This window comes from Oncorhynchus tshawytscha, linkage group LG21 (genome assembly GCF_018296145.1).
Source record: "Oncorhynchus tshawytscha isolate Ot180627B linkage group LG21, Otsh_v2.0, whole genome shotgun sequence".
NCBI classification, from domain to species: domain Eukaryota; kingdom Metazoa; phylum Chordata; class Actinopteri; order Salmoniformes; family Salmonidae; genus Oncorhynchus; species Oncorhynchus tshawytscha.
This window is the reverse complement of record NC_056449.1, coordinates 6,965,757-6,991,106: the sequence shown is the minus strand read 5'-3', so window position 1 is coordinate 6,991,106 and position 25,350 is coordinate 6,965,757. Positions and strand designations below refer to the sequence as shown.

The 25,350-nt window shown below is 43.7% G+C and overlaps 1 protein-coding gene across 1 annotated transcript in view; it reads right to left on the bottom strand.

The window, feature by feature from the left end:
• Positions 1 to 16,735: 16,735 nt before the first annotated feature.
• The window catches only part of LOC112235884 (short transient receptor potential channel 7-like), a 62,302-nt gene continuing 53,687 nt past the window's right edge, over positions 16,736 to 25,350 (bottom strand). Inside the window, exons 10-13 of the mRNA XM_042302843.1 lie at positions 24,546 to 24,621; positions 24,041 to 24,242; positions 17,088 to 17,113; positions 16,736 to 16,896 (exon numbers count right to left, since the gene is read on the bottom strand). Coding sequence (XP_042158777.1) covers positions 16,736 to 16,896; positions 17,088 to 17,113; positions 24,041 to 24,242; positions 24,546 to 24,621 — 465 coding nt within the window. The remainder of the gene's footprint in view (positions 16,897 to 17,087; positions 17,114 to 24,040; positions 24,243 to 24,545; positions 24,622 to 25,350) is intronic.

The window sequence follows — 25,350 nt, the reverse complement described above, 5'->3', positions numbered from 1 at the left end:
CTTTTTGGCAACAATGCAAAACATTATGTTTGGCGTAAAAGCAACACAGCTCATCACTCTGAACACACCATCCCCACTGTCAAACATGGTGGTGGCAGCATCATGGTTTGGGCCTGCTTTTCTTCAGCAGGGACAGGGAAGATGGTTAACATTGATGGGAAGATGGATGGAGCCAAATACAGGACCATTCTGGAAGAAAACCTGATGGAGTCTGCAAAAGACCTGAGACTGGGGCGGAGATTTGTCTTCCAACAAGACAATGATCCAAAACATAAAGCAAAATCTACAATGGAATGGTTCAAAAATAAACATATCCAGGTGTTAGAATGGCCAAGTCAAAGTCCAGACCTGAATCCAATCGAGAATCTGTGGAAAGAACTGAAAACTGCTGCTCACAAATGCTCTCCATCCAACCTCACTGAGCTCGAGCTGTTTTGCAAGGAGGAATGGGAAAAAAATTCAGTCTCTCGATGTGCAAAACTGATAGAGACATACCCCAAGCGACTTACAGCTGTAATCGCAGCAAAAGGTGGCGCTACAAAGTATTAACTTAAGGGGGCTGAATAATTTTGCACGCCCAATTTTTCAGTTTTTGATTTGTTAAAAAAGTTTGAAATATCCAATAAATGTCGTTCCACTTCATGATTGTGTCCCACTTGTTGTTGATTCTTCACAAAAAAAATACAGTTTTATATCTTTATGTTTGAAGCCTGAAATGTGGCAAAAGGTCGCAAAGTTCAAGGGGGCCGAATACTTTCGCAAGGCACTGTATGTACAGTTGAAGTCAGAAGTTTACATACACTTAGATTGAAGTCATTGAAGCTAATTTTTCAACCACTCCACACATTCCACACTCCACCCTGTCTGCGCATTATGCCCTGAATATATTCTACCATGCCCAGAAACCTGCTCCTCTTATTCTCTGTCCCCAACGCTCTAGGCGACCAGTTTTGATAGCCTTTAGCCGCACCCTCATACTACTCCTTCTCTGTTCCGCGGGTGATGTGGAGGTAAACCCAGGCCCTGCATGTCCCCAGGCTCCCACATTTGTTGACTTCTGTGATCGTAAAAGCCTTGGTTTCATGCATGTCAACATCAGAAGCCTCCTCCCTAAGTTTGTTTTACTCACTGCTCTAGCACACTCTGCTAACCCTGATGTCCTTGCTGTGTCTGAATCCTGGCTCAGGAAGGCCACCAAAAATTCAGAGATTTCCATACCCAACTATAACATCTTCCGTCAAGATAGATCTGCCAAAGGGGGAGGAGTTGCAGTCTACTGCAGAGATAGCCTGCAAAGTAATGTCATACTTTCCAGGTCCATACCCAAACAGTTCGAACTACTAATTTTGAAAATTACTCTCTCCAGAAATAAGTCTCTCACTGTTGCCGCCTGCTACCGACCCCCTCAGCTCCCAGCTGTGCCCTGGACACCATTTGTGAATTGATCGCCCCCATCTAGCCTCAGAGTTTGTTCTGTTAGGTGACCTAAACTGGGATATGCTTAACACCCCGCCAGTCCTACAATCTAAGCTAGATGCCCTCAATCTCACACAAATCATCAAGGAACCCACCAGGTACAACCCTAACTCTGTAAACAAGGGCACCCTCATAGACGTCATCCTGACCAACTGGCCCTCCAAATACACCTCTGCTGTCTTCAACCAGGATCTCAGCGATCACTGCCTCATTGCCTGTATCCACTACGGAGCCGCAGTCAAACGACCACCCCTCATCACGGTCAAACGCTCCCTAAAACACTTCTGTGAGCAGGCCTTTCTAATCGACCTGGCCCGGGTATCCTGGAAGGACATCGACCTCATCCCGTCAGTTGAGGATGCCTGGTCATTCTTTAAAAGTAACTTCCTCACCATTTTAGATAAGCATGCTCCGTTCAAAAAATGCAGAACTAAGAACAGATACAGTCCTTGGTTCACCCCAGACCTGACTGCCCTCGACCAGCACAAAAACATCCTGTGGCGGACTGCAATAGCATCGAATAGTCCCTGTGATATGCAACTGTTCAGGGAAGTCCGGAACCAATACACGCAGTCAGTCAGGAAAGCTAAGGCCAGCTTCTTCAGGCAGAAGTTTGCATCCTGTAGCTCCAACTCCAAAAAGTTCTGGGACACTGTGAAGTCCATGGAGAACAAGAGCACCTCCTCCCAGCTGCCCACTGCACTGAGGCTAGGTAACACGGTCACCACCGATAAATCCATGATTATCGAAAACTTCAATAAGCATTTCTCAACGGCTGGCCATGCCTTCCGCCTGGCTACTCCAACCTCGGCCAACAGCTCCTCCCCCGGCAGCTCCTCGCCCAAGCCTCTCCAAGTTCTCCTTTACCCAAATCCAGATAGCAGATGTTCTGAAAGAGCTGCAAAACCTGGACCCGTACAAATCAGCTGGGCTTGACAATCTGGACCCCTATTTCTGAAACTGTCCGCCGCCATTGTCGCAACCCCTGTTACCAGCCTGTTCAACCTCTCTTTCATATCGTCTGAGATCCCCAAGGATTGGAAAGCTGCCGCAGTCATCCCCCTCTTCAAAGGGGGAGACACCCTGGACCCAAACTGTTACAGACCTATATCCATCCTGCCCTGCCTATCTAAGGTCTTCGAAAGCCAAGTCAACAAACAGGTCACTGACCATCTCGAATCCCACCGTACCTTCTCCGCTGTGCAATCTCGGTCTTCCGACCCGGTCACGGGTGCACCTCAGCCACACTCAAGGTACTAAACGATATCATAACCGCCATCGATAAAAGACAGTACTGTGCAGCCGTCTTCATCGACCTTGCCAAGGCTTTCGACTCTGTCAATCACCATATTCTCATCGGCAGACTCAGTAGCCTCGGTTTTTCGGATGACTGCCTTGCCTGGTTCACCAATTACTTTGCAGACAGAGTTCAGTGTGTCAAATCGGAGGGCATGCTGTCCGGTCCTCTGGCAGTCTCTATGGGGGTACCACAGGGTTCAATTCTCGGGCCGACTCTTTTCTCTGTGTATATCAATGATGTTGCTCTTGCTGCGGGCGATTCCCTGATCCACCTCTACGCAGACGACACCATTCTATATACTTTCGGCCCGTCATTGGACACTGTGCTATCTAACCTCCAAACAAGCTTCAATGCCATACAACACTCCTTCCGTGGCCTCCAACTGCTCTTAAACGCTAGTAAAACCAAATGCATGCTTTTCAACCGATCGCTGCCTGCACCCGCATGCCCGACTAGCATCACCACCCTGGATGGTTCCGACCTTGAATATGTGGACATCTATAAGTACCTAGGTGTCTGGCTAGACTGCAAACTCTCCTTCCAGACTCATATCAAACATCTCCAATCAAAAATCAAATCAAGAGTCGGCTTTCTATTCCGCAACAAAGCCTCCTTCACTCACGCCGCCAAGCTTACCCTAGTAAAACTGACTATCCTACCAATCCTCGACTTCGGCGATGTCATCTACAAAATGGCTTCCAACACTCTACTCAGCAAACTGGATGCAGTATATCACAGTGCCATCCGTTTTGTCACTAAAGCACCTTATACCACCCACCACTGCGACTTGTATGCTCTAGTCGGCTGGCCCTCGCTACATATTCGTCGCCAGACCCACTGGCTCCAGGTCATCTACAAGTCCATGCTAGGTAAAGCTCTGCCTTATCTCAGTTCACTGGTCACGATGGCAACACCCATCCGTAGCACGCGCTCCAGCAGGTGTATCTCACTGATCATCCCTAAAGCCAACACCTCATTTGGCCGCCTTTCGTTCCAGTACTCTGCTGCCTGTGACTGGAACGAATTGCAAAAATCGCTGAAGTTGGAGACTTTCATCTCCCTCACCAACTTCAAACATCAGCTATCTGAGCAGCTAACCGATCGCTGCAGCTGTACATAGTCTATTGGTAAATAGCCCACCCATTTTCACCTACCTCATCCCCATACTGTTTTTATTTATTTACTTTTCTGCTCTTTTGCACACCAATATCTCTACCTGTACATGACCATCTGATCATATATCACTCCAGTGTTAATCTGCAAAATTGTAACTATTCGTCTACCTCCTCATGCCTTTTGCACACATTGTACATTGTATATAGACTCCCCCTTTGTTTTCTACTGTGTTATTGACTTGTTAATTTGTTTATTCCATGTGTAACTCTGTGTTGTCTGCTCACACTGCTATGCTTTATCTTGGCCAGGTCGCAGTTGTAAATGAGAACTTGTTCTCAACTAGCCTACCTGGTTAAATAAAGGTGAAATAAAAAATAAAAATAAATTTTTTTTCTTGTTAACACACTATAGTTTTGGCAAGTCTGTTAGGAAATCTACTTTGTGCATGACACAAGTATTTTTTCCAACAATTGTTTCCAGACAGATTATTTCACTTATAATTCACTGTATCACAATTCCAGTGGGTGAGAAGTTTACATACACTAAATTGACTGTGCTTTTAAACACCTTGGAAAATTCCAGAAAATTATGTCATGGCTTTAAATGCTTCTGATAGGCTAATTGGCATCATTTGAGTCAATTGAAGGTGTACCTGTGGATGTATTTCAAGGCCTACCTTCAAACTGACATCATGGGGAAATCAGAAGAAAGCCAAGTCCTCAGAAAAAAAATTGTAGACCTCCACAAGTCTGGTTAATCCTTGGGAGCAATTTCCAAACCCCTGAAGGTAAAAACAATAGTACGCAAGTATAAAAAACATGGGACCACGCAGCCGTCATTCAGCCCAGGAAGGAGACGCGTTCTGTCTCCTAGAGATTAACGTACATTGGTGCGAAAAGTGCAAATAAATCTCAGAACAACCGCAAAGGACCTTGTGAAGATGCTGGAGGAAATAGGTACAAATATATCTATATCCACAGTAAAATTAGTCGTATTTCGACATAACCTGAAAGGCCGCTCAGCAAGGGAGAAGCCACTGCTCCAAAACCGCCATAAAAAAGCCAGACTATGATTTGCAACTGCACATGGGGACAAAGATCATACTTTTTGGAGAATTGTCCTCTGGTCTGATGAAACAAAAATAGAACTGTTTGGCCATAATGACCATTGTTATGTTTGAAGGAAAAAGGGGGAGGCTTGCAAGCTGAAAAACACCATCCCAACTGTGAAGCACGGGGGTGGCAGCATCATGTTGTGGGGGTGCTTTTCTGCAGGAGGGACTGGTGCACTTCACAAACTAGATGGCATCACAAGGTAGGGAAAATTATGTGGATATATTGAAGCAATGTCTCAAGATATCAGTTAGGAAGTTTTTTTTGTTTGTTTTTTTATTTTACCAGGCAAGTCAGTTAAGAACAAATTCTTATTTTCAATGATGGCCTAGGAACAGTGGGTTAACTGCCTGTTCAGGGGCAGAACAACAGATTTGTACCTTGTCAGCTCGGGGATTTGAACTTGCAACCTTCTGGCTACTAGCCCAACGCTCTAACCACTAGGCTACACTGCCGCCCCATTTGCTTGGTCGCAAATGGGTCTTCCAAATGAACATTGACCCCAAGCATACCAAAATTGTGGCAAAATGGCTTAAGGACAACAAAGTAAAGGTATTGGCCATCACAAAGCCCTGACCTCAAGCCTATAGAAAATGTGTGGGCAGAACTGACAAAGCGTATGCGAGCAAGGAGGCCTACAAACCTGACTCAGTTACACCAGCTCTGTCAGGAGGAATTGGCCAAAAATTCACCCAACTTATTTTGGGAAGCTTGTGGAAGGCTACCCCGAAATGTTTGACCCAAGTTACACTCAATTAGTATGTGGTTAAATTGTTTATGTAAACTTCTGACCCACTGGGAATGTGATGAAATAAATAAAACCTGAAATAAATCCTTCTCTCTACTATTATTCTGACATTTCACATTCTTAAAATAAAGTGGTGATCCTACCTGACCTAAGACCGGGATTTTTTACTCGGATTAACTGTCAGGAATTGTGAAAAACTGAGTTTAAATTTATTTGGTTAAGGTGCATGTAAACGTCCAAGTTCAACTGTAGATGTATTATATGTATGTATATACAGTACCAGTCAAAAGTTTGGACACACCTACTCATTCAAGGGTTTTCTTTATTTTTACTATTTTCTACATCGTAGAATTAGACATCAAAACTATGAATTAGCAAATTTGGAATCATGCAGTAACCAAAAAAGTGTTAAAACCTCTACAGCACCGATGGGAAATTCCAGTCCTCCAGGGCCTAGTTGATGTCACTGATTTTGCCCCAGCTAACACACCTGACTCCAATCACCTAATCATGATCTTCAGTTTATAATGCAATTTGATTAATGAGCTGTGTCTGCTAGGGATGGAGAAACAGTGTGACACCAATCAGACCCTCGAGGACTGGAGTTGCCCACCCCTGCTCTATGGGATCGGTGGGTCCCCCGCGGGACGGTTGAGCGAACGTAGGCTAATGTTATTAGCACGAGGTTGTAAGCTACAAGAAAATTTCCCAGGATATAGACATATCTGATATTGGCAGAAAGCTTAAATTCTTGTTAATCTAACTGCACTGTCCAATTTACAGTAGCTATTACAATGAAATAATACCATGATATTGTTTAAGGAGAGTGTACAGTCATGAACCAATTAGACACATTTGGGCAGTCTTGATACATAATTTTGAACAGAAATGCAATGATTAATTTGATCAGTGTTTTTTCTTTGTATTATCTTTTGACATATCTAATTCTCCTACATTAATTAACATTTCCACAAACTTCAAAGTGTTTCTTTTCAAATGGTATGAAGAATATGCATATCCTTAGCTACAGGCAGTAAGATTTGGGTATGTCATTTATGCAAACACTGAAGAAAAGGGGATGATCCTTTTTAAACAAATCAAAACATATTTTAGATTCTTCAAAGTAGCCACCCTTTGCTTTGATGACAGCTTTGCACACTCTTGGCATTCTCTTAACTAGCTTCATGAAGAATGCTTTTCCAACAGTCTTGAAGGAGTTTCCACATATGCTGAGCACTCGTTGGCTGCCTTTCCTTCAATCTGCAGTCCAACTCATCCCAAACCATCTCAGTTGGGTTGAACTATGTGAAACATGATCACCTTGTTATGCACTGCACTGCTATGCAACAGAAACCAACACATATGAAATGCTAAGAGGCGTTAAGACCCCAGTACTTGGTAAAATCTCCTCGTCGCAGCTGTACACAAATATAGCCGTGAGTCATGTTTACATATAGGGAAGGGAAAACATCCAAGTAATTGTGACGAGTAAAGAGATTATAATAGCTTTTCTTGAGTGACACTCTTTCTCTGTAGGCCAACTCTGCTACAGACTCACCACACAGTCTTCCACCCCCCCTCTCCTCAGCACCCAATGAGAATGACCCACTTTCCCAGTGCTCCGCTGCCCAACTCAATCTCTTTACATTCTGCTGGGTGACAGTCTCACCCGTATTTGCGAAATTCCGATCCCGTCTCCTGACATGAGGGCGACAAGCGGCTTGCGTGGACACAGAGAGGGGCTACCTACTCTGGCGGAGAGGGGCAACCATGAGAGAACTAAATATATATATAAATATATAGGTGTTCAAAGATTCCTTGCTCCGTAGATAATTGTGTTCATTATACAGCTCTGCTCATTAGCTGGTAACCTCTGACAATGCAATTTTGAATCAACACTGCATTAGAATTCTCACCCAGCAGTACTGAAGTAGGCTTCATTAGGGACCGTGCCAATCTGAGTGATTCTCTCTCTTTCTTCTCTCTCTCTCTCTCTCTCTCTCTCTCTCTGACACACTCGGCTCTCTCATTGTCTCTCTCTCTTTCTATGGCTTTTTCTTATTAACACACACATCCAAGAAAGAAAGAAAGCAAGACAAACGTCAATTGATGGATCAGCAAGGGATCATGTTCACAATAAATATGAAAAATGTTTTTGTATTTGTCTTGTGAAATATTTTACAAGGGAAAAGAGAGGTTATTGAGACAGTCCTGAGAGAGAGAGAGAGAGAGAGAGAGGCCAGTGCGATTGTTCAGGAGTGCTTTTTGCGATGAGACATAATCGTCCCCAGCGGGGGCTGAGGACGAGTCGACAGGGATTACGTACGCAGCACACACATCCACCCCCTTCCCGTCGCTGGGTGCCGCTCACTGGAGCGCTGCAGTGCCATGCAGTGTGTTTGGAAGGAAGGTCGACTTTGACTCTGTGATATAATCCCTCATGTGCCTCATTCAATGTTTTGACTTTCCTCAAATACTGTAACGTTCTCCCACCAAAACTGGATTCGGGCGTTTTTGTGTCGCAGTAGATACACTTCTCCTAAATGTGTGTGATCTCAACCTAAATATCACACTACTTTCAATAGCAATTTCCCCCAAATGAAATAATACCACTGGAGCCAGAGGATATGTCTGAGAGATATGAGTGCCTCTGTATGTTTCTATAATTGGATGGGTATTACATCTTGGGAGGGCAGCAACATCATTTCAAGACCCACATTCAGCTCACTACAGTCATTTAATAGAGGCGAGAGGGAATGTCTTCTCATAGCCCTATTACTGTGCTACAGACAGGCCAGAGACAAAGCTGACAGGCCAGGGACAGAGGTGCGTGTGTGGGGGACATGCTGTAAAGCAATGGTTCCCAAACTGTGGGTCGCGGCATGGGTCCAGGTGGATTGCGGGATGACATTTTTATCTATTTAAATTTGGAATGGAAAAAACTCTTTCAATGTAAACTTCAACAACTTAAACCAAATTAAAAGTATTTTAAAAAGATAATGGACCTACATATATTTTTTAAATAATAGCGTAAAGTCTTTGAGAACTTACAATCAACTAAATTAAAGCTAGACAATCAGGCCCCCAATGATTTTGTTAGAATGTTTAGAGTATAAGCATTAGCCATGTCAATATGCATAGAATTGCAGAAAATTTGCTTAAAAACGGAACATTCTTCTCTCAGCTCCATGGCAAAATGTATTGAATTGCAGAAAAAAGTGCAACATTTATTTGAGCTCCATGACAAAATGTATAGAATTAGCTTGAAAGGGGCAATCTGTAGTAGCTACATACAATGTTTGGACTTATAAAGTAATGATGTGCACCCATTGATTCTTAAAGAATAACACCTAGAAATGCATCATGAGCTAAGTTCAACTGATGTACCCCGATGTTTGTAAACAATGTCAATCTAAACAAACACTATATAGATGAAAAAAGTTTCAGTCCTTGCCTTCATTGCGCTGTATGTGAAATTGAGAGTGGTTACATTTCTCCAGCCCCATCCCTCAGCTTTTTACATAAACAGGTAGCAGAGAAAACACTTAGTTATTGTTTCAACTGCTGACTGTCGCTTTAAAATGGAAAAATTCTCTCTCCACTGCCAAGATTCGATATTTTACTTATGCTTTGGTCTGTGTACGTTTTTTTCACCGTTCAACCCTTATCGTGGGTCGTGACGCAAAAGACACCTCAATTGATGTAGAGGTGATGTAGAGTATGCATGATCAGGCCTCTCTCAATGTGTGCTGTATACACAAAGCCCTTACTTCCCTTCAGCCGCAATACAGCTTACCTCCATCAGAACTGAGTGTCCCTGCTGCCAACCTAGAGCACACAGACCAGACCCAAAACACAACGGCTGATAACAGCCAGATACAGACAGACACTGCTGCTTTGATAAAATACTTGACACACACATGACCCTCATTCTTCATTTGCTGAGTTTTAATAGATTCACACACTTAACATTGTTTCATTGGCAACCTAAGTTCAAACTCACCTTTTCCCATTAAAAGATGGATGTTAGTGTTGACTTGCTCTGTCTGTAATATCTGGGAACTGATTTTGAATGCCTAGTCTGATAGCAGGGGTAATGTAGGGTAATATGGCAGGTCCTCTGTTAGTGGTTACATGGCTTCAAACATGCTGCATTTGGGCTCCTATTCTTCTCTGATGATTCTTGTCTGACTGCAGTCAAGATACACGCAAACAACGATTACGGTATCCCCCTCTCAATTTTCATCATTATCTTCCTTTCTTTCCTCTGCCTCCTCTTTTCACCTCTGCTGGAAATGACTGGGCAAATGATGATTTTCCTTCAATGTATTGTACATCAAAAGCCCTGGCTGAATGGGGGCTCTGTACAATTAGTCACTTCACTATCCTCTCAGAAATATGAAATACTGTTTTATTTTCCTCTGTTACAGAGCCAGAGCCATTCAAATCCACAACAATCAGACAAGGAACACATCTCCAAATGAAAAGACTCCGGGAACATGACACTTGAAAAAACAAAAACGTTTCTGTTTCTATGAGAGACATGTTTTTTTTTACCACAGTGCTCTTATGGAAATCACATCCACTCCAGAATATTTGGTTCTAAGGCTCAGATGTATTATTGAATGCATATAAATGTTCCTGTCCCACTTTGACATGATTGGTAAAAGCAGAGTGGATTGTGCTCTTTTCTTTCTTCAGAAATATGTTTTGCTGAGTCAAGGCATACAAGAAGCCAGCCATCTCCCATAAGGGCTGATCTCAGGTCAGCTCTCCTTGCTCTCACCCTTTCCATTAACCTCCTAACATCAACACTGACCATGGACCAGTTTGTTTACAGCGCAAAATCAATACAACAAGGACCCTGTGTCTTATAGGATATTCTGCTTAGGATGCCATTTTGGCTTCCTAAAACTGCTGCGATCAGGATGGGACGGGACGGGACGGGGACGGGGGGATGCACAGGTGTTCGCTCCAGTGAGCCATGAGGCAGAGGGACCAGAGCTGCCTTGTTAGCATGTACCCCACAGCACCACATGGCCTTCTCTTTAAAGATCACAAACAAGTAGCAGAGGTGAATAACAGAGCATGGTAAGTGTCTGCTCTGTGCCTGTTGTTGATTAGAGGGTGGTTTTGGCTGGGTCACTAGTAGGCTGTAGGTGGCCTGGGGACCAAGCAGGAAGAGAAGAGATAAGCACACAGCTAATTACACACTGCTAAACTGCTTCCAGTGTCACCTGGTCACACACACACACACACACACACACACACACACACACACACACACACACACACATAGAAGGAGAGAAAGACAATGCAACAAATACCTGAGAGGGGGGGAGGAGGTTTTCACAATTCCTGATATTTAATCCTAGTAAAATTTCCCTGTCTTAGGTTAGTTAGGATCACCACTTTATTTTAAGAATGTGAAATGTCAGAATAATAGTAGAGAGAAGGATTTATTTCAGCTTTTATTTCTTTCATCACGTTCCCAGTGGGTCAGAAGTTTAAATACACTCAAATAGTATTTGGTGGAATTGACTTTAAATGGTTTCAATTGGGGCAAATTTCGGGTAGCCTTCCACAAGCTTCCCACAATAAGTTGGGTGAATTTTGGCCCATTCCTCCTGACAGAGCTGGTGTAACTGAGTCAGGTTTGTAGGCCTCATTGCTCACACATGTTTTTCAGTTCTGCCCACACATTTTCTATAGTATTGAGGTCAGGGCTTTGTGATGTCCACTCCAATACCTTTACTTTGTTGTCTTTAAACCATTTACCACAACTTTGGAAGTATGCTTGGGGTCATTGTCCATTTGGAAGAGCCATTTGTGACCGAGCTTTAACTTCCTGACTGATGTCTTGAGATGTTGCTTCAATATATCCACATAATTTTCCTCCCTCATGATGCCATATATTTTGAGAAGTGCACCAGTCCCTCCTGCAGCAAAGCACCCCCACAACATGATGCTGCCACCCCCATGCTTCACGGTTGGGATGGTGTTCTTCGGCTTGCAAGCCTCCCCCTTTTTCCTTCAAACATAACGATGGTCATTATGGGCAAACAGTTCTATTTTTGTTTCATCAGACCAGAGGATATTTCTCCAAAAAGTACGATCTTTGTCCCCATGTGCAGTTGCAAACCATAGTCTGTCTTTTTTATGTCTGTTTTGGAGCAGTGGCTTCTACCTTGCTGAGCGGCCTTTCGGGTTATGTCGAAATAGGACTCGTTTTACTGTGGATATAGATACATTTGTACCTGTTTCCTCCAGCATCTTCACCAGGGCCTTTGCTGTTCTGGGATTTATTTGCACTTTTCGCACCAATGTACGTTCATCTCTAGGAGACAGAACACGTCTCCTTCCTGAGCGGTATGATGGCTGCGTGGTCCCATGGTGATTATACTTGCGTACTATTACTTGTACTAATGAACGTGGCATCTTCAGGCGTTTGGAAATTGCTCCCAAGGATGAACCAGACTTGTGGAGGTCTATCATTTTTTTTCTGAGTTCTTGGCTGATTTTTTTGATTCTCCCATGATGTCAAGCAAAGAGGCACTGAGTTTGAAGGCAGGCCTTGAAATACATCCACAGGTACAATTCCAATTGACTCAAATGATGTCAATTAGCCTATCAGAAGCATCTAAAGCCATGACATCATTTTCTGGAATTTTCCAAGCTGTTTAAAGGCACAGTCAACAGGAAGTCAAATCCTTCTGTTCACCTGATTTAGAATTCCTCACAATCAAATGTCGACCGCATTATCTACCAAGAGAATTCTCTTCGATTATAATCACAGCCGTATATATTCCCCCCCAAGCAGACACATCGATGGCTCTGAACAAACTTTATTTGACTCTTTGCAAACTGGAATCTCTACATCCTGAGGCTGCATTCATTGTAGCTGGGGATTTTAACAAGGCTAATCTGAAAACAAGACTCCCTAAATTGTATCAGCATATCGATTGCGCAACTAGGGCTGAAAAAACCTTGGATCATTGTTACTCTAACTTCCGCGACGCATATAAGGCCCTGCCCCGCCCTCCTTTCGGAAAAGCTGACCACGACTCCATTTTGCTGATCCCTGCCTACAGACAGAAACTAAAACAAGAAGCTCCCACGCTGAGGTCTGTCCAACGCTGGTCCGACCAAGCTGATTCCACACTCCAAGACTGCTTCCTTCACGTGGACTGGGATATGTTTCGTATTGCGTCAGATAACAACATTGACGAATACGCTGATTCGGTGTGCGAGTTCATTAGAACGTGCGTTGAAGATGTCGTTCCCATAGCAACGATTAAAACATTCCATAACCAGAAACCGTGGATTGATGGCAGCATTCGAATGAAAATGAAAGCGCGAACCACTGCTTTTAATCAGGGCAAGGTGACTGGTAACATGACCGAATACAAACAGTGCAGCTATTCCCTCCGCAAGGCTATCAAACAAGCTAAGCGTCAGTATAGAGACAAAGTAGAATCTCAATTCAACGGCTCAGACGCAAGAGGTATGTGGCAGGGTCTACAGTCAATCACGGACTACAAGAAGAAAACCAGCCCAGTCACGGACCAGGATGTCTTGCTCCCAGGCAGACGAAATAACTTTTTTGCCCGCTTTGAGGACAATACAGTGCCACTGACACGGCCTGCAACGAAAACATGCGAACTCTCCTTCACTGCAGCCGAGGTGAGTAAAACATTTAAATGTGTTAACCCTGGACTTCCTGACGGGCCGCCCCCAGGTGGTGAGGGTAGGCAACAACATCTCCACCCCGCTGATCCTCAACACTGGGGCCCCACAAGGGTGCGTTCTGAGCCCTCTCCTGTACTCCCTGTTCACCCACGACTGCGTGGCCACGCTCGCCTCCAACCCAATCATCAAGTTTGCGGACGACATAACAGTGGTAGGCTTGATTACCAACAACGACGAGACGGCCTACAGGGAGGAGGTGAGGGCCCTCGGAGTGTGGTGTCAGGAAAATAACCTCACACTCAACGTCAACAAAACTAAGGAGATGATTGTGGACTTCAGGAAACAGCAGAGGGAACACCCCCCTATCCACATCGATGGAACAGTAGTGGAGAGGGTAGTAAGTTTTAAGTTCCTCGGCATACACATCACAGACAAACTGAATTGGTCCACCCACACAGACAGCATCGTGAAGAAGGCGCAGCAGCGTCTCTTCAACCTCAGGAGGCTAAAGAAATTCGGCTTGTCACCAAAAGCACTCACAAACTTCTACAGATGCACAATGGAGAGCATCCTGGCGGGCTGTATCACCGCCTGGTACGGCAGCTGCTCCGCCCACAACCGTAAGGCTCTCCAGAGGGTAGTGAGGTCTGCACAACGCATCACCGGGGGCAAACTACCTGCCCTCGAGGACACCTACACCACCCGATGTTACAGGAAGGCCATAAAGATCATCAAGGACAACAACCACCCGAGCCACTGCCTGTTCACCCCGCTATCATCCAGAAGGCGAGGTCAGTACAGGTGCATCAAAGCTGGGACCAAGAGACTGAAAAACAGCTTCTATCTCAAGGCCATCAGACTGTTAAACAGCCACCACTAACATTGAGTGGCTGCTGCCAACACACTGACTCAACTCCAGCCACTTTAATAATGGGAATTGATGGAAAATGATGGGAAATATATCACTAGCCACTTTAAACAATGCTACCTAATATAATGTTTACGTACCCTACATTATTCATCTCAAATGTATACGTATATACTGTACTCTATATCATCTACTGCATCCTTATGTAATACATGTATCACTAGCCACTTTAACTATGCCACTTTGTTTACATACTCATCTCATATGTATATACTGTACTCGATACCATCTACTGTATCTTGCCTATGCTGCTCTGTACCATCACTCATTCATATCCTTATGTACATATTCTTTATCCCCTTACACTGTGTATAAGACAGTAGTTTTGGAATTGTTAGTTAGATTACTTGTTGGTTATTACTGCATTGTCGGAACTAGAAGCACAAGCATTTCGCTACACTCGCATTAACATCTGCTAACCATGTGTATGTGACAAATAAAATTTGATTTGATTTGAGTTGATTTGAACTTTGTGTATGTAAACTTCTGACCCATTGGAATTGTGATACAGTGAATTATAAGTGAAATAATCTGTCTGTAAACAATTGTTGGAAAAATGACTTGTGTCATGCACAAAGTAGATGCCCTAACCGACATGCCAAAACGATAGTCTGTTAACAAGAAATGTGTGGAGTGGTTGAAAAATGAGTTTTAATGACTCCAACCTTAGTGTATGTAAACGTCTGACTTCAACTGTATCTCATTTCTCGAAAAGTATTTGTTGATTGAGTGTCTATAGCAGCTTCCCACAATAATGGGCTTTAGGTGAGGCAGATGGAACCTGTAGCCATATTACTTCAGCAGTATTTAACATGAGATCCTCTCTAAGCTTTACAGGAATGTGGTTCTTAATATAGACCTTGACACCTCCCCCATTGGCATTTTTTTATTTTTAATGTTACCCCTTTTTCTCCCCAATTTTCGTGGTATCCAATTGTTTTAGTAGCTACTATCTTGTCTCATCGCTACAACTCCCGTACCGGCTCGGGAGAGACGAAGGTTGAAAGTCATGCGTCCTCCGACACACAACCCAACCAAGCCGCACTGCTTCTTAACACAGCGCGCATCCAACCCGGAAGCCAGCCGCACCAATGTGTCGGAGGAAACGCTGTGCACCTGGCAACCTTTGTTAGCGCGCACTGCGCCCGGCCCGCCACAGGAGTCGCTGGTGCACGATGAGACAAGGATATCCCTACCGGCCAAACCCTCCCTAACCCGGACGACGCTAGGCCAATTGTGCGTCGCCCCACGGACCTCCCGGTCGCGGCCATTGGCATTTCTGTATTTTATGTAGATGTTATAACCTTGTATTGCTACCACTGTATCATCAAAGGTATTATCCAAGTGAGTTTCAGAGATAGTTAGAATATGAATGTCATCTGTTAACTAACAAGTTATTGACTTCTTGAACCTTGTTTCTTAGGCTACATATGTGAACGTGGGCTATTTTTAGCACTTTTCTGGGATGCTTGATTGTTTTCGTTGCTTTACCGGGAAGCTTATCAGAAGTAGACATGCTGGTGTTCTTTATGTTAGTGCAGGGTGAGCTGGTTCATAGGCACATTATTACTGCATACAATAGCTGTGGGATCAGCAGAGGCATTCATGGCAGTTAGAGGGACATAAATTAGGTTACTTACATTGTGTCTTCCAACGCCCCTGGGATAATGTACAGTTGCTGTAGCATTATGACAACTCAGCAACACAATGGTAGAGATTAAATGATCTGGGCTTGGGTCATTGATAATTCATTGTCCCAAAGTAGCCTTCTAATTCTGTGAAAGAATCCAGGAACCCAAATGATTTGGGTGGATCCCATCCTCCTTATAAAATGAGCTTTGTTTCCAGAAGGTATAATAATTGTCAATAAATGTTACACCCACAGAGCTGCGATAGTTTCATAGCCAGTTACGGAGGGATACAAGTCTGCTGAACCGTTCAATGCCATGATTTAGGGAGGGCAGAGGGCCAGATATTATGGGGTGTTTGTTGGTGTCAAGCAGTGACGCAATCAGTTCTTAAAATCCATCTTCAGCTGTTCTGGGCTGTCCTTCATAATGTCATTGAATCACACATGAACTATGATCAACTCAATTTCCTAATACTGGTTTCAAATGTATGGGAGCAGCTTATCGATGTCTTGTACTTGTGCTCCTGGACAGCACAACGTTTTTGCCACAGGGACTGAGACATTTCTCACCGTTGAAGTGCCCAATACAATGGCTGGAGAAAGGAATGGAGAAATCCGCCCATTCCTACCCCTTACACAATTTGTTGAATCTTTCACGGGCCAACGTAAAGCAGGATAGCATACGCCCACTGCTCCCGGCGATATGTTTAGACCTCCCACAGCAGTCAGTACCCTGTCAGATCCAGGGAGAGGGATAAGAGACGAACTCCATGACGAAGCCGTTGCTGGAGTCAACGTAGTTGGAGTCGGCGTAGTTGGAGTCGGCGTAGTTGGAGTCGGCGTAGTTGGAGTCGGCGTAGCTGGAGTCGGCGTAGCTGGAGTCGGCGTAGCTGGAGTCTGCACCGCCGTTGCAGACACAGGAAATCCCAGCGATAGAGGTGCAGGTAGATCAGGCACCAGTGCAGTAAAGCTATTCCTTATGTCAATCTGCTCCAAACCTCTCACAGTCACTCCCTTCCACTTAGCAGCAAGCCGCTGCCTTTGGTTTCCGCGACTTGTGTCATGGGACCAGAGCTAATTGGAGCAACCTTCCTGCTGTTCTCCGTCTACTTCACTACAAGATGGAGAAAGAGAAGCAGATGGAGACAACCTCCTGGGCAGGCAAGATCCAGGAAGCACAGGGCATTCAGATAGCAAGAGATGACAAGGCAGGGAAACAGGCCCGAGCAGGATCCAGCCATAGGAGTAAAGAATGAGAAAGTTCCAATTTGCGTTTTCCCCATAAGTTTGCGCAGACGTGAGCTTTGTTTGCTAAGCATAGACACTTCTGTACTCCTCCTCTAGCAAACAATTGCCGCATTGGAACTCATTGGACAAGAGCATAATAAACAGCTTCTACAGTGCTGGAAACATTGGTTCGCTATTCCAGGCGAAGCGGGCTCCATTGCAACCGAGCTAGCTAGCTGGCTAGTTGGTAGCAGGTGTTGACACAAACACTTAAGAAATAAATATTTAAAAAATAAAAATAAAACAAAGTAAAACTTCGGAAACAACAGGCCGAGGCGCAGGAGGTATACGAGTTCTTGACAGGAAATGACACTCATCGACAACTCATGGGGGACAATCCAGACTACACCAGAGAGAGGGTGTCAGGTTTACTGTCACACACACAAGGTATAATTGGGCAAGACCCTTGGAGGTCAGACAAATAGAGGGAAAGTTGAATAAGAGCACTGAATATATAAAATAAATAGTATTTCTGTGTTCTGGGAAAAGCACACTCGAGACAACCTTAGTTGCCATGGAAATAGGACTGTTCAGCTTTGGGTTGGAGAGCTGTGTTTATGTGTGTTTGTGCATGTGGTTTTCCCCCCGTTGTGCATCTTTGTGACTGAATACCACATAAGGCCGGAAGATTAACTTATAAAGCTGCAATATGTAACTTTTTGGGCGACCCGACAAAATTCACATAGAAATGTGAGTTATAGATCTGTCTGTCACACCCTGATCTGTTTCACCTTGTGATTGTCTCCACCCCCTCCAGGTGTCGCTTATTATTCCTGTGTTTCCTGTCTCTCTGTGCTAGTTCGTCTTGCATGTTTTTCAAGTCAACCAGCGTTTTTCCCGTACTCCTGCTTCTATTCTCTTTTGCTAGTCCTCCCGGTTTTTGACCCTTGCCTGTTTTCTGGACTTTGTACCCGCCTACCTGACCATTCTGCCTGCCCTGACCTCGAGCCTGCCTGCCACTCTGTACCCCCAGAACTCTGAACTGGTTTTGACCTTTTGCCTGTCCACGACCTGCCCCTTTTGGATTGTTTAATAAATATCAAGAATCCATCTGCCTCCCGTGTCTGCATCTGGGTCTCGCCGTGCCCATACACTGTCATTCTCATTGAAAGCAAGTCTAAGAAGAAGTAGATCGCTTCCATGTGGACTATTTCTATGCTCCCAGTTTTTAATTTTCAGTTTTGTACACCAGCTTCGAACACCTTTAAAATACTATATTTTTGTTTATGGAAACTATATTTCACAGCAGTTTAGATGGTACAATTTAATATGTACACAATATTTGCTTGTTTTGCCACATAAATTGAAATTAGGCACACTATTAGCATTTTAGCAACCAGGAAATGGCAGAACGATTTCTGTATAGTGCATCTATAAAGCTGACTTTTACAGGAGTTCCCGCCCCCATCCTGTTTGCCTACAGACTATACAGTGAGGTATATACAGTGCCTTCGGAAAGTCTTCAGATCCCTTGACTTTTTCCACACTTTGTTACATTACAGCCTTCTTCTAAAATTGATAAAATAATGTTGTTCCTCATCAATAGCCCATAATGACAAAGCAAAAACTGAAACATACCATTTACATAAGTATTCAGACCATTTACTCAGTACTTTGTTGAAATACTTTTGGCAGCGATTACAGCCTCAAGTCTTCTTGGGTATGATGATACAAGCTTGGCACACCTGTATTTGGGGAGTTTCTCCCATTCTTTTCAGCAGATCCTCTCAAGCTCTGTCAGGTTGGATGGGGAGTGTCGCTGCACAGCTATTTTCAGGTCTCTCCAGAGATGTTCGATCGGGTTTAAGTCTGGGCCCTGGCTGGGCCACTCAAGGACATTCAGAGACTTGTCCCAAAACTTCTGCATTGTCGTGGCTGTGTGCTTAGTCGTTGTCCTGTCGGAAGGTGAACCTTCTCCCCAGTCTGAGGTCCTGAGTGCTCTGGAGCAGGTTTTCCTCAAGGATCTATCTGTACTTTGCTCCGTTCAACTTTCCCTCGATCCTGTATCCCAGTCCCTGCCGCTGAAAAAAGTCCCCACAGCATGATGCTGCCGCCATCATGCTTCACCGTAGGGATGGTGCCAGGTTTCCTCCAGACGTGACTCTTGGCATTCAGGCCAAAGTGTTCAATCTTGGTTTCATCAGACCAGAGAATCTTGTTTCTCATAGTCTGAGAGTAATTTAGGTGCCTTTTGGCAAACTCCAAGTGGGCTGTCATGTGCCTTTTACTGAGGAGTGGCTTCTGTCTGGCTACTCTACCATAAAGGCCTGATTGGTGGAGTGCAGCAGAGATGGTTGTCCATTTGGAAGGTTCTCCCATCTTCACAGAGGAACTCTGGAGCTCTGTCAGAGTGACTATTGGGTCCTTGGTCACCTCCCTGACCAAGGCCCTTCTCCCCCGATTGCTCAGTTTGACCGGGCGTCCAGCTCTAGGAAAACTCTTTGTGGGTTCCAAACGTCTTCCATTTAAGAATGATTGAGGCCACAATGTTCTTGGGGACCTTCAATGCTGCATAAAGATGTTCGTACCCTTCCCCAGATCTGTGCCTCGACACAATCCTGTCTCTGAGCTCTACAGACAATTCCTTCGACCTCATGGCTTGGTTTTTGCTCTGACATGCACTGTCAACTGTGGGACCTTTATATAGACAGATGTGTGCCTTTCCAAATCATATCCAATCAATTGAATTTACCACAGGTGGACTCCAATCAAGTTGTAGAAACATCTCAAGGATAATCAATGGAAACAGGATGCCCCTGAGCTCAGTTAGGGTCTGGAAACTTATGTATAACATTTTTTCATAGATTTGCAAAAATGTCTCAACTGTGTTCGCTTTGCCATTATGGGGTATATTGTGTGTAGATTGATGAGGGATTTTTTTTTAGAATAAGGCTGTAACGTAAAAGTCATGGGGTCTGAATTCTTTACGAATGCACCGTAGTGTGCTTTTAGACTTTAACTCAAGTAGTGTTTTACTGGGTGACTTTCAATTTTACTTGAGTCATTTTCTATTAAGGTATCTTTACTCTTACTCACGCATGACAATTGGGTACTTTTTCCACCACTGGGCTTACCCGTGCTAAACTGTTTTTTTTTTAATATGACTTAGAATGCGTCTCAACCAATCACAATGCTTGTTTTGACCAACTCATTGTAGAACAATCACATTGTGACAATGTTCCCATAAGGTCATGTGTGTAGTCTTTAGTTTTCATACATATACACGTAGAGTACACACTCGCACGAATAGACAAACACACACACTGAACAAGGTCTGAATGCACAGATTTTGGGGGAATTCTGAACAGTTTTTGCAGGATGTTTCGGTTGCGTAGGTAGGGTTGCTAGCTGCCATTTGTTTAATTGAGTGGAATGGAGGAATTATAAATGACTGATACATGCTTGTGTGTGTGCATTGTGCTTGTCTGTGTCATCAGTGGATGACTGTCAGAATGTGTGTACAGTAGGCCTACACAATATCTATCGGCCCACATTTGCCCAAAGGGGTATACTACAAAGCAGGATTAATCAGTTAGCCGACTAACTTTGATAAGCAACCAGAAAAAAACCACGTTGATTTTATGGTAAATTAAAAAAGCTAATCTTATATCTTTTTTGTTTTTTAAAATCAATTAGACCATGCCCATTTCAAGCTTATATTTCTACAAAACAAAAATGTATCAGAATGTTTTGACAAGTTAGCTGGCTGACTCTATAATTCTGTTTTCCATTGTAATCCTCAGGTTGTGTGTGTGTGTGTCTCCACAGTATATTTTCACAATGTATAAGCAGACTGTTTGCGCAGTGTGTGGCGGTGCCCTTGCCAGTGCGTACGGACACAGAATGACGTTGTCGCCAGATGTTCGGTCTTGCTTGGGTGCGTGTCATTGAGTTAACAACGGAACAATCATATTTGATCATCTCAATAAAATCACATGGTCCAGACTGATTAACAAAACAGAATGAATCAAACACAATATCCAGTTTATTCCTTTTAATTCAAGATCAAAATATACAATCTTTTTTTAATCAATATTTTCCCCATACAAGTGAAAAATACAGTATCTTGAGTCTCTATTCTGTTTTGTCGTCTGTGAATGAAAATGTTAAGCGTTTTTTTTTTTTAACAATGATGAACTCTTTCAATTGACACACAGAGTGGCAAGAAAAAGTAAGTGAACCCTTTCGATTTACCTGGATTTCTGCATAAATATGTCATAAATTTGATCTGATCTTCATCTAAGTCACAACAACAGACAAACAGAGTCTGCTTAAACTAATAACACACAAACATCTATACGTTTTCATGTCTTCATTGAACACACCGTGTCAACATTCACAGTGCAGGGTGGGAAAAGTATGTGAACATTTGGATTTAATAACTGGTTGACCCTCCTTTTTGCAGCAATAACCTCAACCAAACGTTTTCTGTAGTTGCGGATCAGACCTGCACAACGGTCAGGAGGAATTTTGGACCATTCCTCTTTACAAAACTGTATCAGTTCAGCAATATTCTTGGGATTTCTGGTGTGAACTGCTCTCTTGAGGTCATGCCACTTGTCGTTGTCCTGTTGCATCATTCATTCTGTTGAGCTTCAATTGGCAGACAGATAGCTTTACATTCTCCTGCAAAATGTCTTGATAAACTTGGGAATTCATTTTTCCGTCAATGATAGCAAGATGTCCAGGACCTGAAGCAGCAAAGCAGCCCCAAACCACGATGCTCCCTCCACCATACTTTACAGTGGGGATGTGGTTTTGATGTTGGTGGGCTGTGCCTTTTTTTCTCTCCAAACAGTGTTGTGTTCCTTCCAAACAACTCAACTTTAATTTCATCTGTCCACAGAATATTTTGCCAGTAGCGCTGTGGAATATCCAGGTGCTCTTTTGTGAACCTTAGACGTGCAGCAATGTTTTTTTGACAGCAGTGGCTTCTTCCGTGGAGTCCTCCCATGAACATCATTCTTGTTTAGTGTTTTACATATCGTAGACTCGTCAACAGAGATGTTAGCACGTTCCAGAGATGTCTTTAGCTGACACTCTAGGATTCTTCTTAACCTCATTGACCATTCTGCACTGTGCTCTTGCAGTTATCTTTGCAGGACGGTCACTCCTAGCAAGTGTAGCAACAGTGCTGAACTTTCTCCATTCATAGACAATTTGTCTTACCATGGACTATTGAACATCAAGGCTTTTAGAGATACTTTTGTAACCATTTCCAGCTTTATGCAAGTCAACAATTCTTAATTTATAGGGCAGAGCAGCTCTAACCAACATCTCCAATCTCGTCTCATTGATTGGACTCAAGGTTACCTGACTCCAATTAGCTTTTGGAGAAGTCATTAGCCTAGGGGTTCACATACTTTTTCCAACCTACACTGGGTAAGTTTAAATGATGTATTCAATATAGGCAAGAAAAATACAATAATTTGTGTGTAATTTATGCACACTGTGCTTGTCTATTGTTGTGACTTAGAAGAAGATCAGATCACATTTTATGATACATACTTTTTCTTGCCACTGTATAGATAGACAGTGTCGCTCTCTCTTCTCTCTCACACACACACACACACAAAACAAAGATACAGTTTGAAGCTGAGATCTGCATTTGGTGAAATGGCGCCACTGGTAGCCCCAGGCGCTTTCCTTATTGTTTTGTTTTTGTTTTGGCAGAGGAGCATTCTGCATTGTGTTTTTTTTTTAAAAGAAGACATTCTGCACTTCTATCGTGCTTGCAATGATGTCCGAGGGGTTCTTTGTTTGAGGTAATGTCTTTATTGTTGTAATATCGTAAACGGACTTGACAGTTTCACCGCTACAGATTCCGACTTCAGAGTTTCAAATGCTATTTCAATGAACTCAAAAATCTTGTGCAACCTCCACTGGGTGTCTGGAAACAAATGAATAATTCAGTATGTGTGTGTGTGAACTCATTCCGTATATGTGTGAATATATGGCCATTGGCCAATGTGTTAATTAGATTGCCTGCTCTATAAAAAAGGGTCATTATATTTATCTTCCTGAAACAGTGGACTGCTATATGGCACAATACTTCAGGTAAAGACACCCTGGGCTAGTTGTCTGCAGTTACAGAAAACCATTCAACTTTCTCTCTCTCTCTCTCTGTGTGTTTCTCTCTCTCTCTCTCTGTGTTTCTCTCTCTCTCTCTGTGTGTTTCTCTCTCTGTGTGTTTCTCTCTCTCTCTCTGTGTGTTTCTCTCTCTCTCTCTGTGTTTCTCTCTCTCTCTCTGTGTTTCTCTCTCTCTCTCTGTGTTTCTCTCTCTCTCTGTGTTTCTCTCTCTCTGTGTTTCTCTCTCTCTCTCTCTCTCTGTGTTTCTCTCTGTCTCTCTGTTTCTCTCTCTCTCTCGTTGAGCTGATGTAGTTTGGCTGTGTGGGTCGTCTTTCGTTGCTGCCTCGGAATTCTACTCTAAACAATCCCCTATATTCCCCTCGCGCTGTTCAGAGCCTCCTCCTTCTGTCACTTTTCCTCTCTCCTGCCTCCTCTCTTCTCCCTCCATCCCACTGATCTCCTCCCTTTCTCTCCTCTCCTCCTGTCCTATCTCACTCTCCTCCCTCCACTAATTAGATCAGGGCATCTACTCCCCAGAAAGCCACTCTTTCAACTCTCATTCCTGACCACCTTTTCATCCACTCTCTCCATCACTCTCTCGCTCTTTCTCTGTAATTCTCTATCTGTCCACCAGTTCTCTTCCCCTCCCCCTTTCTCTTCTCCCCTCTTTCCCCCCACCTCTCACTCTCCCTCTATTTTCATGCCTCCCCCACGCCTCTCTCCTACCCCTTCTCCCCTCTCTCTTAGGTTTTTTTTGGTGGCGTTCTTGACAAATGTGTCACTGAGTTGTGTGATGAGGTCAGCCAGTTCTCCGGTGGCCTGAGACTTCTCCTCCAGGAGCTCATAGCGCAGGCTGGAGATGTCCTGCTTGATCTCCTTCAGTTCCCCTAAAACACACAGATACACGCAGAGTCACACACACACACACACACACACGAATGAGTGAAACACACACAAACACACATACGCACATGAACACAGACACACACACACACACACACACACACAATGCTGCTGTTCTATTACATGCTGTTAAGAATGAACTAACATTGAGGAGAGAGGATCAGACTGTGATCCTTTAAGTTACTCTGCAGGATACATTACATACAGTCGCACAGACAATACCCATCCAGGCAGGTAGCATCTGCTGAGGTACATAAAGGCGACATTAAAGGAGATTCGATTTTCACCTTCATTGACTTCATCGTTCTCCCTGTCAACCTGAGCTTTCAGAACATAGCGCTTAATGAGACGCTTCATGATCTTCTGCAGTACGACAGAGAAGAGAGTGGGAGGAGGGGAGGAGAGGTGAGAAAAATATGAAGGGGAGAGAAGTGGAGAAGAGTTGGTTATGAAAGCTGACCATAAGCTTTATTAAACACACACACAGACCCCCCCCACACACACACACACACAGGCGTGTATCCAGACCCCCCACCCACACACACACACACACACACACACTGTGTCTCACTGATCAGCTCCGAATGGTAAGTATTGATCTTAAGCCTATAGAGACTACACACGTAGCTCTCTCTAAGACCCACTCAGTCAGTCCATGCACTGAAATGCTCTAGGAACCGGTCCATAAATACAGTGCCTTGCGAAAGTATTCGGCCCCCTTGAACTTTGCGACCTTTTGCCACATTTCAGGCTTCAAACATAAAGATATACAACTGTATTTTTTTGTGAAGAATCAACAACAAGTGGGACACAATCATGAAGTGGAACGACATTTATTGGATATTTCAAACTTTTTTAACAAATCAAAAACTGAAAAATTGTGCGTGCAAAATTATTCAGCCCCTTTACTTTCAGTGCAGCAAACTCTCTCCAGAAATTCAGTGAGGATCTCTGAATGATCCAATGTTGACCTAAATGACTAATGATGATAAATTCAATCCACCTGTGTGTAATCAAGTCTCCGTATAAATGCACCAGCACTGTGATAGTCTCAGAGGTCCGTTAAAAGCGCAGAGAGCATCATGAAGAACA